At 42.7% G+C, this 13170-nt stretch overlaps 1 protein-coding gene across 1 annotated transcript; it reads left to right on the top strand.

Annotated features, from left to right (window-relative positions):
* The first annotated feature begins 8119 nt into the window (after positions 1-8119).
* Positions 8120-11955, top strand: mstnb (myostatin b). Its single transcript, XM_061053912.1, has 3 exons — positions 8120-8605; positions 8996-9366; positions 10134-11955. The coding sequence occupies exons 1-3, from the start codon at positions 8227-8229 to the stop codon at positions 10512-10514; spliced, it is 1131 nt and encodes a 376-aa protein (XP_060909895.1). The 5' UTR covers positions 8120-8226; the 3' UTR covers positions 10515-11955.
* Positions 11956-13170: the final 1215 nt, after the last annotated feature.

The following is a 13170-nucleotide window of genomic DNA, read 5'->3' as shown; positions in this document are numbered from 1 at the left end:
ATATAGCCTCTTTTTTCAAGCTAAAAAATGTGTTAGTTTTAGTACATTTGAGTTTTCGATGTCTCCTTTATTTTTTATATATTTATAAGAACATCTCTCTTGTCTGCTTAGCTGTTTCACTGTTTTCTGACTCTATGGGTGATACATTAAATTAAGAGAATGGGTAGTTGTAACTAAGGCTGTGCAATTAATCACAATTTCATCATTATTGTGGTACAAACATGCACAATAAACACATGGCAAAAATCTGAATTTTTCACAAGTAAAACAAACTATTTGATGTGAACAAGCAATGCTTTCTCTCCCTCGGCATGGGAACATCTGACCTGCTGGACGGAGGCCTGGGTTTGATGTTGAACTACTTTTTGTGCAGCTGGATGAAGCTTTAGCTAACTTTCTGCTCTCACTCTAATTGGTGCCAATTGAGTGGTGAAAAACAACATTTTGGATTTATGTTGGACACGGGAGAGAAAAGTTACAAACACAGGTATTTGTGTAAAACATGAAGAACATGAAGTTTGCACTCTTTCTGCCATCATGTCGGAGATACAGGACCCTGACCTGGAAGAGGGCACGCTTTAGAAAGAGCTTTGTTCCCTCAGCTATTGAAGCTCTAAATAAGCTGTTACTTCCTGTTTGTTTATATGTTTACTTCATGTGCCATGTGATCATATATGTATACCTGTGTACCAAATGTGCAAAGCTGTGACAACAAATTCCCCCCTGGGGGACAATCAAGTACTGTATTTAACCTTTTCTTATTTTTCCCTCTTCATATTTGTATCCAGATATTGAACCAGGAACCACCTTAAACCAGGCCAACAGAGCACTTCCTCTTTTGGACATCTGCTGCGGTGACATCATTCAAAGAGGAGGACTTTTAAAACTACAAATAAAGCATTTCTTTCTTAAAGGGAAGTTTTGGCAGTCTCTCAGTCGGTGTAAAAAGCGTGAATTGGAAGACAGGCGTTCATACTGATGTAGATTTTAGTTGTAAAGCGAAGCCCTATATGTCAGGCTGAAGAGGGAATATCAGATTTTCCTTTCACAAAATCTGATCTGAAACAAAACAAAAAAAAAGTGTGGTGAATTCGTAAAACACACAGACCAAAAAGAGTGAAATAAAACCTTCTTGAGGGTGTCCTTAAACTGAAAATCAAACATTTTGCACTGTCAAAGAAACTCACAAAACAGCATTATGGCAACATCACTTGTGCAATACTTCACTATCATTTCATGTCCTGAAATCCAACATGTTGCTTAAAATGACTCGCCCTCCTCCATCATTTGAAATGTGAAGGAACCAGCACCTAAAATTTGATGAACTGACCAAACTCTTAGTTTCATGAGGCTTTCAGATTTGACTTCTTCTACTGAAACGTCAAATCCAAAGTCCACAGAGGGCTGTTTTTAGCCCAGCGGTGACGTTGATCTTTTCATCTGCAGCGAAACAAACAGCATCAGATTAAGATTTATGAACATGGCGTGTGCTGAATAGATCATCTCTAATCGTCAGTTTGATCACAACATGTTTTGGGGAAAGGCCCCGAGAGAGATTCATCTGCCTGCACGGATTAGTGCAACTTTTATAATATGTTTGTTTTTTTCGTATCATGTCTTGAATAATGTAAGTGACGTGTTGGACGGGGCAGTTTTTAGCTCACATCATGTTTCTGTGGAGAAACCCTTCAGTCAGCAGCCCTCTGATCAACCATCACCATGACATTACAGCTTGTAAACAGAGACTTTAAATGCTTTTTACACGAGGCTGCTGCTCTCTCAGATAGGCAGTTTTAGACGGCAGGAACATTGCAACTATAGTGGTTAGATTTCCTATTCTGATATCACGAAGATCATCTGTGTTTGATTGTTTTTTTATGTTAATATTAAAACACTGGAGCGGTTCAAAGAGAAGGCATGTGGACAGAATACTCCTCCACTGTTTTATATGGCTTACAAACTTGTGTTGAACTCTAACAATCTATCAACTTGCTTTAGCTAAGCAAAGCTAGTGATGTGATTTAGATTGTGGGTTAACGTCCACTGACATCAGTTTAAATATTTTTTTAGATTTTAAAGGCCAGGCCGGCAGCTTCAGCCGTCATCTGTCCACTCAACGAAGAGCAGGCCTGTGTGACATATAAATCACATTGTATAAAACGATTCACCTAAACTGTGTGGGCCCAGAGTAACATTCAGTTAAGACTTTGGCAGTTCCAAATACATCAACTCTGCCCTCTTGAATCTTTTCCCTCGGTTACTATTTCAAGAAATGTACACATACAACATAAACGTCATGGATTCTGTTGTTGGCATATTTGTGCTTTTGTTCTCTGTTGGGAAAATGGCAGGTTTCCTCATTTACAATGACACAATGTTTTCAAAAACCTTTGACTGTATATAAAGATGGACGGCACACATCTCCACCTTTTCCTGTTGCACAAAAGTGAAGCCAAAATCCCCCCCCCCCCCTCCTTCAACAATTTTTCATTCGGAGCGATTTTTCATTTGGAGCCAGAGGCTAGAGGAGGCGTGGTGTTGACGTCCGCTAACCAAAACACACATTTAAAATTCAAATTATCGAACGGGTGAATGCAGAACAACACATGGTGTCGCTCTGAAGCAGACACTCGGGGTTATGGGAAGCTCAGTGACTCTTTTGTTGGTGTTCGCCAAGTCTCCTCTCAACGTTTCACACACACAGAGCCGCGGGATCCGCATTCGTCAACTGAGCTGTCAATCATGGCGTTACTTCCCTTTTAGAGCAAAACTACTTCAAACTAAACTTCTCTGAATAATGCACACTCTGGCTTGAATCCGCATGATAAGAACTAAATATTAAGACAGAAACCATGCTTGACAAAAAAATGTATTTGATGTGTGTTTTGATTTCCTAGCTTGATTTGTGCCATCTGTTAACAAAAAGGAGGCAGGGCTTATGACCTATACTGCAGACAGTTAGGAGGGGGAGCTCCAAATGCTTTGGCTTCACTTTAGGGGAGCTGTCGTGTCGTTCATCTTTTAATACAGTCTATGTAAAATCACTTACAATTTAGCCACGATCATGTGTTTTTCTGTGTTTCTTTAAGCTCCAGTTCTGTTGACGAGTTATTTTAGGAAAGTGTGTCACTGTTCTTATGCACTGGTTTCTCTGTGGCACAGAGAGCAGCTGCTCAAATATGTTCTGGGTCCTGAAGTCAAAGTTTTCCAACGGTGTCTTGTGTATTAAGAATATCCTGGAGTGCAGGAAATGCATAATTTGAACGCCTGAATTCCTGTATCCATTTTGAGGCTGCGGTCGAGGCTGCCTAATGGCGAGAGGGACAAACACACCGAGGAAGAAGCTCCACAATGCAGCTCAACCGCAGAGTCTCCAGGGAGGCCATTAAGGGAGAACTTCAGGCCGTTTGTCAGACCAGAAGGAGCCAAACAGCTGGGCGTGTTTCTGTCCCGATGATACGAGGGAGGATTTTCAAGTGCCCTCGCCAGATGAAGGGATCTATTAATAATTCTCCCCGTAAGAGGAGAGCATCTTGGACGCGTTTGCAGCATCACCGGACAGGGTCGTTTCACTTTGGTTCCAGGCAATATCTGACGGGATTTCTCGCCCTGCGTTGTAAGTCCAGCCACAGGACAGCCAACACCTACTTGGAGAGGGGACATATAAGGTCTGAGAAAGATGATATCCGATTGGCGACACTCCGGCTCTGATGCAGATAATCACAGAACCGAGAACCAGATCAGAGTGCTTTGGCTGTTCCGGAGGAGGGTTTGTAGGCTCAATCCAAGAATAATCCAATCCCAAAGTAGGTCACAGCTGAATTAGTGACAGCTCATTCATATTCTGGCCCCCAGCAGGTAAACGCTTGAAGGATACGTCCTGAATGAACGTGTGCGAGACTGTTGTTTAATCACATGTCGAACCTTAAGGGTCAAGGTCAGGGCCATCTCAGCCTGTCCCGGTCCAATTCCACTTTGACATCCCCCGCCTCCCATGTCATGGCACATCACACTCTATGTACGGGATATCGCTGTACCGGCGGTCTACCTCCACCCACTGCTGCACGGCCCGGGCCACAATCTCCTCAGAGAGCCGGTGGGCGTACTCCAACAGCACCGGGTTGACCGGCGGCGAGATCTCCGGTGATCCCATCTCTGAATGCACCAAGTACGCTTTCTCACCCTTCAACTTCTTGGACTTGCCTTCGAATTTCTCCGTAGAGTTTGCATTTTGTCCTGCGGAGTCGCTCCTTTTGGATTTAACGCACCCCATACTCTGGAGGATGTAGCATTGGTTTGATTTAAAGGCGGGGGGGGGGGGGGGGGGGGGGAGAGAGATTTACGGCATCAGAAAGAGTCTTTTTTTTTAGAGTTCAAATTTAGACCTCAATGTTTTCATTTTGTTTCTCGGAAGCGAGCGGTCAGTTCATCCCTGAAGCAACTCTGTGCCTCTCGGGTTTTCTCTGCAAGAGTCGCCTTCCTGTCATCCACTCCTGCTTTCATCCATATCGGAGCACCCGAATGTGTGACGATCAGCAGTCCAAAGTAAAGGGTGTTGCTGATTTAGAGGGTGTTGAGGCGAAGAGGTCCATTTCTATGTAGGTCTGCTGATGTTGTAACCGGCCTTTAACTTCATTCCTTCCTTTGCTGCAGAGAGATAAAGAGAGGGGGAATAAAAAGAGAGGATTTTAGTGATTTATTTTCGTGCAGACTACAAATACCAGATGGTGGGAGCGTGGAGAGGATTGTGAACGATTCTCACAGTGGACGTGGCGGCTATATGTGATCCTTGAGGTCAAGGCACCTCTGCACGGTCACATTTAACCACGCTCTACCCCTCTGCACATCAATGTATTCATCGCTCACCCCCTCCCTCCTCTTCCTCACAGTGTTTTATGACTCAATCCCTCGGCCTGTTTGCTATTACATGACACAGGGACGTCTGTCTCTAGATTGAGTGCACTGATGCTGTTTGGTTGTAAGCCCGCGTCTCCCATCTGTTCCACTGGTGGAGCCGAGCAGCCTGATTCACAGTGACAGCTCCTTTTTTTCTGGGGCTGCAGGCCTCTGTGCACAGTGAACATGTGCTTCATTCACAAAGATGCATGCTGTAGTCTGAGGCCATGAATGATTTATGCAGAATGGGGAGTTTCCCTGAGAGTAAAACAACATTCAGAGGTGCAAACAGGACGCTGAACTCAAAATCAGAATTTGATAATAAATTGAGGATTTTAAATTGTTGTAAACATGTCTTAATGTAAATGTTCCTAATACTCTGGAAGCATCCATTATATGTCTGACAGACACGTGGGATTGGGATTGAATTTGATAACTGAATTATTTGAGAAACAAACATGCTCTGGAAAATGTTTCTGCAAGCATGAGATTATATTGTACTCAGAATGTGCTGTGATATTGTAGAGATGTACATACTTTTGACAGGGATTGGACAAAGCATCAGGTCTGTCTCCATTTCAACAAAAAACAGAATCCGGCCATAGAAGAAATAATCCAAGGTCGTTCAAGTAAACAATAATCCGGACATCATGTGGTGTCGCGCCGGTTCCTCTGTCCTCACCTCAAACAGCATCAGGGAGACGTGAACTTGAAACTTGAAGGTTTTTTAGCACGAAATCATCTCCTCCCAAGTTGCTGCTGTTGCTGCTCGCTGGTTTTGTTGTTGTAGGATAATAAGGCTCCAACCCGGATTTTAGAATAATCTCTGAGCGCACACAAAAAAAAATCCCAGGATGTTGGTAGAGCTACCTCCCTGTTGCCTTCACGTCGGTCGGCAGTGTGTGCAGCTCCTCAGCAGAGATGAAATGAGAGGTCTGGACTAGACTGACTTCCGTGGATCCACTCTCCACGGTTTGATCGATCTGCAGCGGTGCTCAGGAGGAGAGAGAGTCCGAGCGCTGCGCACTGTGAGCGGCGTTGAACCAGCGTGGGCCGCTGCAACACTGCCATCTGGCGGCGACACGGAGAACTTCTCCAAAAAATAAAAAAGTGTACTACTACAGTCAGGGACTGAGTGAGGAAAAAGAATCCATTGAAAGTTTCATGTCACCTATCACAGATTTTTTTTAAAGTAAAATAATCAAAAAGACTAAAATATCAAAGCGTCTCGATGCAATGTGAGCAGACATTACTGTTAATTATCTAAAAAACTATACAGTAAAATCTGCTTAAAATTCTCAGGACCACAGGCAGGGACACGAGGAACAAGAATTGAAAAAAAAAACATTGAAAGTTTCTTGTCACCTGTCACAGATTTTCCAAAATAAAATAATCAAAATGACTAAAATATCAAAGCGTCTCAATGCAATTTGAGTAGAATTTAAATTGAATCTGCTAAAAAAAAAATCTCAGGCCTACAGTCAGGGACATAAGGAATAATAATCCATTGAAAGTTTCTTGTCACCTGTCACATATTTTTTTTTTTAATAAAACATTAAATATGACTAAACTATCAGTGTCTTAATGCAATTTGAGCAGACTTTACCTTTAATTATCTCAGAAACTATACAGTAAAATCTGCTACAAATTATCAGGACCACAGCCAGGGACATGAGGAACAAAAATCCATTGAAAGATTTTTGTCACCTGTCACTGATTATTCAAAATAAAATAATCTAAATGACTAAATGATCAGAGCGTGTCAATGCAATTTGAGCAGAATTTACCTTTAATTAACATTGTGTTTTCTTTCTGCCTGCAGTTATTACTGATGGTATATTTTGCTGAAATACGCGGCCTCATTCATTCTTTTTTGGTGCTCTAAGCACTTGTACCGTAAACCCCGGTGTAGAAACGCATTACTTTTCAAGGGCGGGTGGCTTGGCCGGGGTTTTGCAAAAGACGGCTCATTTGACTGCATTTGTTGACCGTGAGTATTTGATACCCAGGGGTTATTGGGTCATACTGCAGGTGGTTGAATTTCTGATGTGTCTTTTGTAATCCGCCACAAGGTGGCACTGTCCTCTTATGTAGACTAGGCTACTAAAACCAGGTTTTTACCAAGGAGAGGAGAGGGAATATCTTTCTTTGTAGTAATTTTATAGACTTTCAAAGGTAACGATTCATGTCCATTCCTAAAGTTATATGAGCCGCTAGAAACTAATCCACGCGAGAACTTCTTATAATAGTAACTCTCTTTTCTCAAGAAATAAATGTTTTTCCAAAACCAGACAGACTTCTGCATCCATGAACCTGTTATTAAAGACAACTCAAGTTTGATAACCTTACTGTGGCCAAAGTAAAAACATAAAAAAAAAAGCTAAATCTAAAGTTTTTCGTGTGTTTACTTTTGAACAATGTGTATCATATTAACATGCAGCACACTCTGGCACCATAAAAGGAACATACACAATACCTCAGTAATGCGTAATAATGCACAAGGAGGCATGGTGCTTTAATTCCTGAATTAATGTAGGCTATTACTGTTGCTCACCATTGACAAACAACCAGGTCACTACGACTTTAGACATATATTAAGAATAATCAAGATAGTTTTTAAGTCTATTTATGACGCTTTACGTCACAAAATGTTTGCGTATGACAACAACTTTGGTTAAAGAGGAAGTTTGATCACAGACAAAAAAAACGGAGCAAACATGAAATAATCGGAAATAATGTGACGCGGCTGGAATCCAGTTGATCTGTATTGATTTTCAGCAAACCGTAAACATACTTGATGCAATACTGGAGTTTGGGTTAATGATGAGCGACAGGATTTCATGATTTAATCTGCATTAAATCATCTTTAGCTTTGCATAGTTAAACATTACATCAAGTCTATGTGTACCCTTTTGTAAAGCGTTATCGCATAAAATAACTAAAACAATCTCCCTTTCATGAAGTATGAAGTCTAATTAGTTAAGGGAGATATTACGTTTCAGACAGTCCGGTCTGTGTCTCTGCGTAAGGACAGTAAATAAAAGTAAATATTCTGCAGACGCGTTCAGCACATGCTCACAGTCTCCGTCCCTTTATGGTTTGACAACGAAAAAAAGTTTTCATGTCAGTCGGTTAAAATTCATTGTTGCCTGTCCAGCCAATCATCTTTTTTGACGACACAAAAGAGGCTAAAGTTGGAGTATAAAAAGGTGTGCGCTGATAAACTATGATGCCTATCAGTGTGGGACATTAATCCAAACCAGTCGGGCAGGTCAGGTCCAGCACACATCAAGGGATCTTTGTCAAACTAAACTTCACACCTTAGAGACAATGCGTCTGTCACAGATTGTGCTGTATGTTAGCCTGCTGATCGCTTTGGGTGCAGTAGTTTTGAGTGACCAGGAGACGAACCAGCAGCCCTCCGCCACCAGCCCAGAAGACACGGAGCAATGCGCGACCTGCGAGGTCCGGCAGCAGATTAAAACCATGCGACTAAACGCCATTAAATCTCAGATTCTGAGCAAACTGCGAATGAAAGAAGCTCCTAATATCAGCAGAGACATAGTGAAGCAGCTCCTGCCCAAAGCGCCTCCGCTGCAGCAGCTCCTGGACCAGTACGACGTGCTGGGAGACGACAACAAGGATGTGGTGATGGAGGAGGACGACGAGCATGCCACAACGGAAACAATAATGATGATGGCCACTGAACGTGAGTGTTTATTTATCTTTGTTAAATACAGAATGGGGAAAGACGCGCTCAGTAGTCGACAAAACAGGTTTTTACGCACGGGCGAAGCGCAAGAGAGACACTGTCAGCACGCTTAATTATCACACCACGCATGTTTACTAGGTTGTGATATTGCAAATAAACAAACTACAACATTACCAAGATTATAGTAATTTATTATAAACATGGGTCGGGGCATTTTGTTAGACATTGCTTGCGGTCATTGTGCGCAATAGTGTAAGGTTATCCAAACTTGATTGGTGTACTTGTGTCAGAGTCTTTTATACAAGTTTTTTTGGTTTATCAATACAATTTTAATTGCATGTGTTCAGTTCATAGAGAACATCATTTTTGTATTCTTTCTCTCTGCAGCCGAGTCCATCGTCCAAGTTGACGCAGAGCCAAAGTGCTGCTTTTTCTCCTTCACCCAAAAGTTTCAAGCCAATCGAATAGTCCGAGCTCAACTCTGGGTGCATCTGCGCCCGGCGGAGGAGGCGACCACTGTGTTCCTGCAAATCTCCCGCCTGATGCCGGTCACAGACGGGAACAGACACATACGCATCCGCTCCCTGAAGATCGAAGTGAATGCCGGGGTCAGCTCTTGGCAAAGTATAGACGTGAAACAAGTGTTGACTGTGTGGCTGCGACAGCCGGAGACCAACTGGGGCATCGAGATTAACGCCTTCGATTCGAGGGGAAACGACTTGGCTGTGACCTCCGCAGAGCCCGGAGAGGAAGGACTGGTGAGATGAACTTTTATTTTGTATTGAGCTGAAATTTTGAATATCATTAAATGCATTAGTATTCACTGCTGCAGCATCCGAAATAGTTTGAGACGCTACTACAATAAAAAAAAAGAAACACACATCTATCTATAAATTCAGTTTCTGTCTATAAATTCAGTTTGTAAAATCTTGAAAACAATTTGGACAATGTGTTTGGATATTATTCTGGGGTTTTAAATTCGAGTGCAGGGGTTGGAGTTTACAGAGAGCTTTTGCAGAGTCAGCAGGTGGTCTAACATTCATACAATTCACTGCTGGAAGAAAGAGTCCAGATTTAAGACTCTTGAAAGTGTTTAATCAACAGAGACTTCATGTACCTGCATTTGGACAGATGCCCGGTCCACAATAAGCTGAAATCTTATTGCTGGATTACCTGAAAGTTCACCTGTCCCACATTCCTCAAAGTATTCTGTGTGACTGTGCAAATCAAAGTAATTGCCTGCTCATACACACTGCTGCTATCAATGACAAACACTTATCATACGGCTCAAATACTGGCACCAGGCTCCAAAGCAATTAGAATACCTCAAAGGCTGAGGCAAACCAACCGAGAGATGATTTAATTTCTCTAAAACTCAAAGTTTCATAATATTATCGGGCCATATTTGAAAGCCAGCTGTAAGAGGTCAATGGTAGCAGATTAAAGGATGCAAGCAGAAATCTGTCCTGTGCCTCCTTTCGCAAATCAACTGTTTTCAAAGTATTCACAAACACTCTCCTTGCAGCAACCTTTCATGGAGGTGAAGGTCTCTGAGGGCCCCAGGCGAGTCAGGAGAAACCCGGGCCTGGACTGTGATGAGAACTCTCCAGAGTCCAGGTGCTGCCGCTACCCGCTCACAGTGGACTTTGAAGACTTTGGCTGGGACTGGATTATTGCCCCAAAGCGCTACAAGGCCAACTATTGCTCCGGGGAGTGTGAGTACATGCACCTGCAGAAGTACCCGCACACCCACCTCGTGAACAAAGCCAACCCCAGAGGGACTGCAGGCCCCTGCTGCACCCCCACCAAGATGTCGCCCATCAACATGCTCTACTTTAACCGAAAGGAGCAGATCATCTACGGCAAGATCCCCTCCATGGTGGTGGACCGGTGTGGATGCTCTTGAGTCCGTACGGAGACCGCAGCGAGAGGGAGGGGAGGACGGAGGGGCCGCGGCTCAATCCGGCTTCCAACTTTAAGACTTTTTGACACAAACCGATCCACCAGTTCCAGAGCTTTCCTGCAGAACACGGTGCAATAGAACCAGAGTAGAGGCCTCCAACAGCCCGAGCGCTTTCACAACCAACATAGCTCTTACTTTTCTTTTCTTCAGTGAAATCTTAGCCAGAGAAGCTTGAAGTCAGAGGGATGCAGGAAAACACACACACACAGACTCACACACACACACACACACACACACACACACACACACACACACACACACACACACACACACACACACACACACACACACACACACACACACACACACACACACACACACACACACACACACACACACACACGCTGGGACATGAATGTAGATAAAAAAAAAATTCAAAGTTATCCAAAAACGTATTTTCCTGAGTCTCGGGTCTTCTGTCCATTTATACAAACATGCCGACAGATCATACCTGCGCGCCATCACTCCACTCGTAGCCAACAAACCAGCTATTACACTTTTTTGCTAAACTATGTTTGTGATAATCAATTTTCAGTCATGTTTTCAGAGTGAAACCAGGAATCCTCATGGACTTTTTGAAAGGGCTTGAACTGTAAGTGAAGACTCTTTAGAGTGACGTTTCACACTGGTGGAACATGTTTTAGGACACATAGGTTCAAAGGAGCAGGACAACCTCACTTTGCTACCCATGAAACAATTCACAATTCATTTCCTTTCTTGGACGTGATCAAACCATACCTTGATTTTTCTTAAACAGCACAGACAACTAGGATGCATATCCTAAGTGCAGGTGTTGACGTTGTGACATTTGATCCTATGGACACAAAAATGTTCCACCATTGTAAACAATCACTGTAGGAGTCGACTTGTTATGTACTCTTCCATAATTACACACAGAAACATAACCTACCCAGGAGCGTTCTTGCTCAATCATGATCTTCACTATCCAACAAAAAAAACAAACAGCCTGACCTGCCCGATACACTTGAATTATTCTGATTGTAAATTCACATTACTGGACAGAAGGACTTGAACTGAAGGCACAAAGAATGCAGCCGACAAATAAAGAAATGTGTTTAAGACAGAGGGAAAGGATTCTTCCAATTGTATGAATGTTGAGATCACGCTTAAACTCTGTCTTACAAACAACGCAGTTTGCACTATGGCACACCAATAGAAAGAATTGGTTGCTACAAGAGTTGTAAAAACTGATTTTGATATGTTTGCTAATTTGTATTGTATACATATGCCATTGTTTCCATTAGGAGTTGCCTTTCTAAACCACTGTTGGTAAATGTATAAAACTATCTAGCAAAATATAAGATGTAATTCAGCAACTCTGTACAAATGTTTCGACGAATAAAGTTTTCAGCTTGTTTGTTGAGTACTGTGTCTTTGAGCAGTTTTTTCAGGCCCTAAACACTGCACCTCACCGGACGGAAATCGGACTCTGAAGTCTTTAAAGTTGCATTCAGGTTACATTTTCTTGCAATCAACTTGCATGCAGATGATGCATGACATTCTTGCAGTGTTTAAATAGTTCATACACAAAGTAAAATACACACTTCCAGCACGTATCACAGTTGTCACTCCAACCAGCCATCATCGTTTTACTGCAGTTCATCTTTAGAATCAGGCTGCACAAGCCTTTGTTTCTTCAGCGTCTTTGGATGTAGTTTATCTTTCTGCTGACTCACACACTAAATCCAAACTTGATCCAAATACAACAACCTGAACCGCAACATCGCAGCCTCATTTCTCACTTCAGCAGCTGAGAATTTTTGTCGTCAACACAGGGTGTAAACTGATAAGTTACACGTGCAATGTGCGAGCGTGTGCTGGGAGAAAGCAACAGCAACACACACACACACACACACACACACACACACACACATACACACACACACACACACACACACACACACACAGTCTACCTGACTACACCTGCATGATCCCATCAACATCAGCCCCTTTTATCACAAGCATAATTCAGCCCAACTTCCCTGACTTAGCTTTTTTTTCCCCCAGTGAAGTATTGCAGTCTAATGAGAGGATGTGAACTCTGGTGCGCTCTGACAGCATGACCTATCCCACTGACGGCCTCATTGAGGCTTGACTTCCGCCCAGTAGAGGGCGAATTGAGCAGTACCCCTGAGAGCTACTTCCTTTCCTGCTGAGAGCTGGAAAGCTGCCACAATGATCAGCCACGGCAGAGAGCAGACTCTAGGAAGAGTGGATCTACAGAACTTCTTTTCCCTGGAGGGGGGAAACGTTTTTTAGACTTTACCCTCCTGTGTTTGCTGGTAATGCTTGTCAAAAATGTCTGACAAGATCTGTAAATAAGAAAGACGCATCCAGAATCATACTCGGATTAATTATAGGATATTTTACAGCTCAGGAAAATCTACAACCTTTATCTTCATTTGGGTTTGGTTTCCATCTGCAGTTTGACATAGGCATGAACTTTTTATGAGCCTCATACTTTGTAACAGTTTCCAACCTTTACTTTCACATTATTACCAATGACGCATGTCTTAAAAATTAGCCATTGAAGTCTATAAAACTATCATTGCTCCCAGGGCTTGTGTATAAATGTCAG

The sequence above is a fragment of the Labrus mixtus genome, chromosome 13 (genome assembly GCF_963584025.1).
Source record: "Labrus mixtus chromosome 13, fLabMix1.1, whole genome shotgun sequence".
In the NCBI taxonomy this organism is placed as follows: Eukaryota; Metazoa; Chordata; class Actinopteri; order Labriformes; family Labridae; genus Labrus; species Labrus mixtus.
The sequence above is the reverse complement of the archived record's forward strand: the minus strand, read 5'-3'. Positions and strand labels throughout refer to the sequence as shown.

Excerpts from the sequence above, each read along its gene's own strand:
- mstnb (XM_061053912.1), top strand. The coding sequence starts at position 8,227 with ATGCGTCTGTCACAGATTGTGCTGTATGTTAGCCTGCTGATCGCTTTG. Across the intron at positions 8,606-8,995 it reads AATGATGATGGCCACTGAAC|CCGAGTCCATCGTCCAAGTT; the intron begins GTGAGTGTTTAT and ends TTCTCTCTGCAG. Across the intron at positions 9,367-10,133 it reads AGCCCGGAGAGGAAGGACTG|CAACCTTTCATGGAGGTGAA; the intron begins GTGAGATGAACT and ends CTCTCCTTGCAG.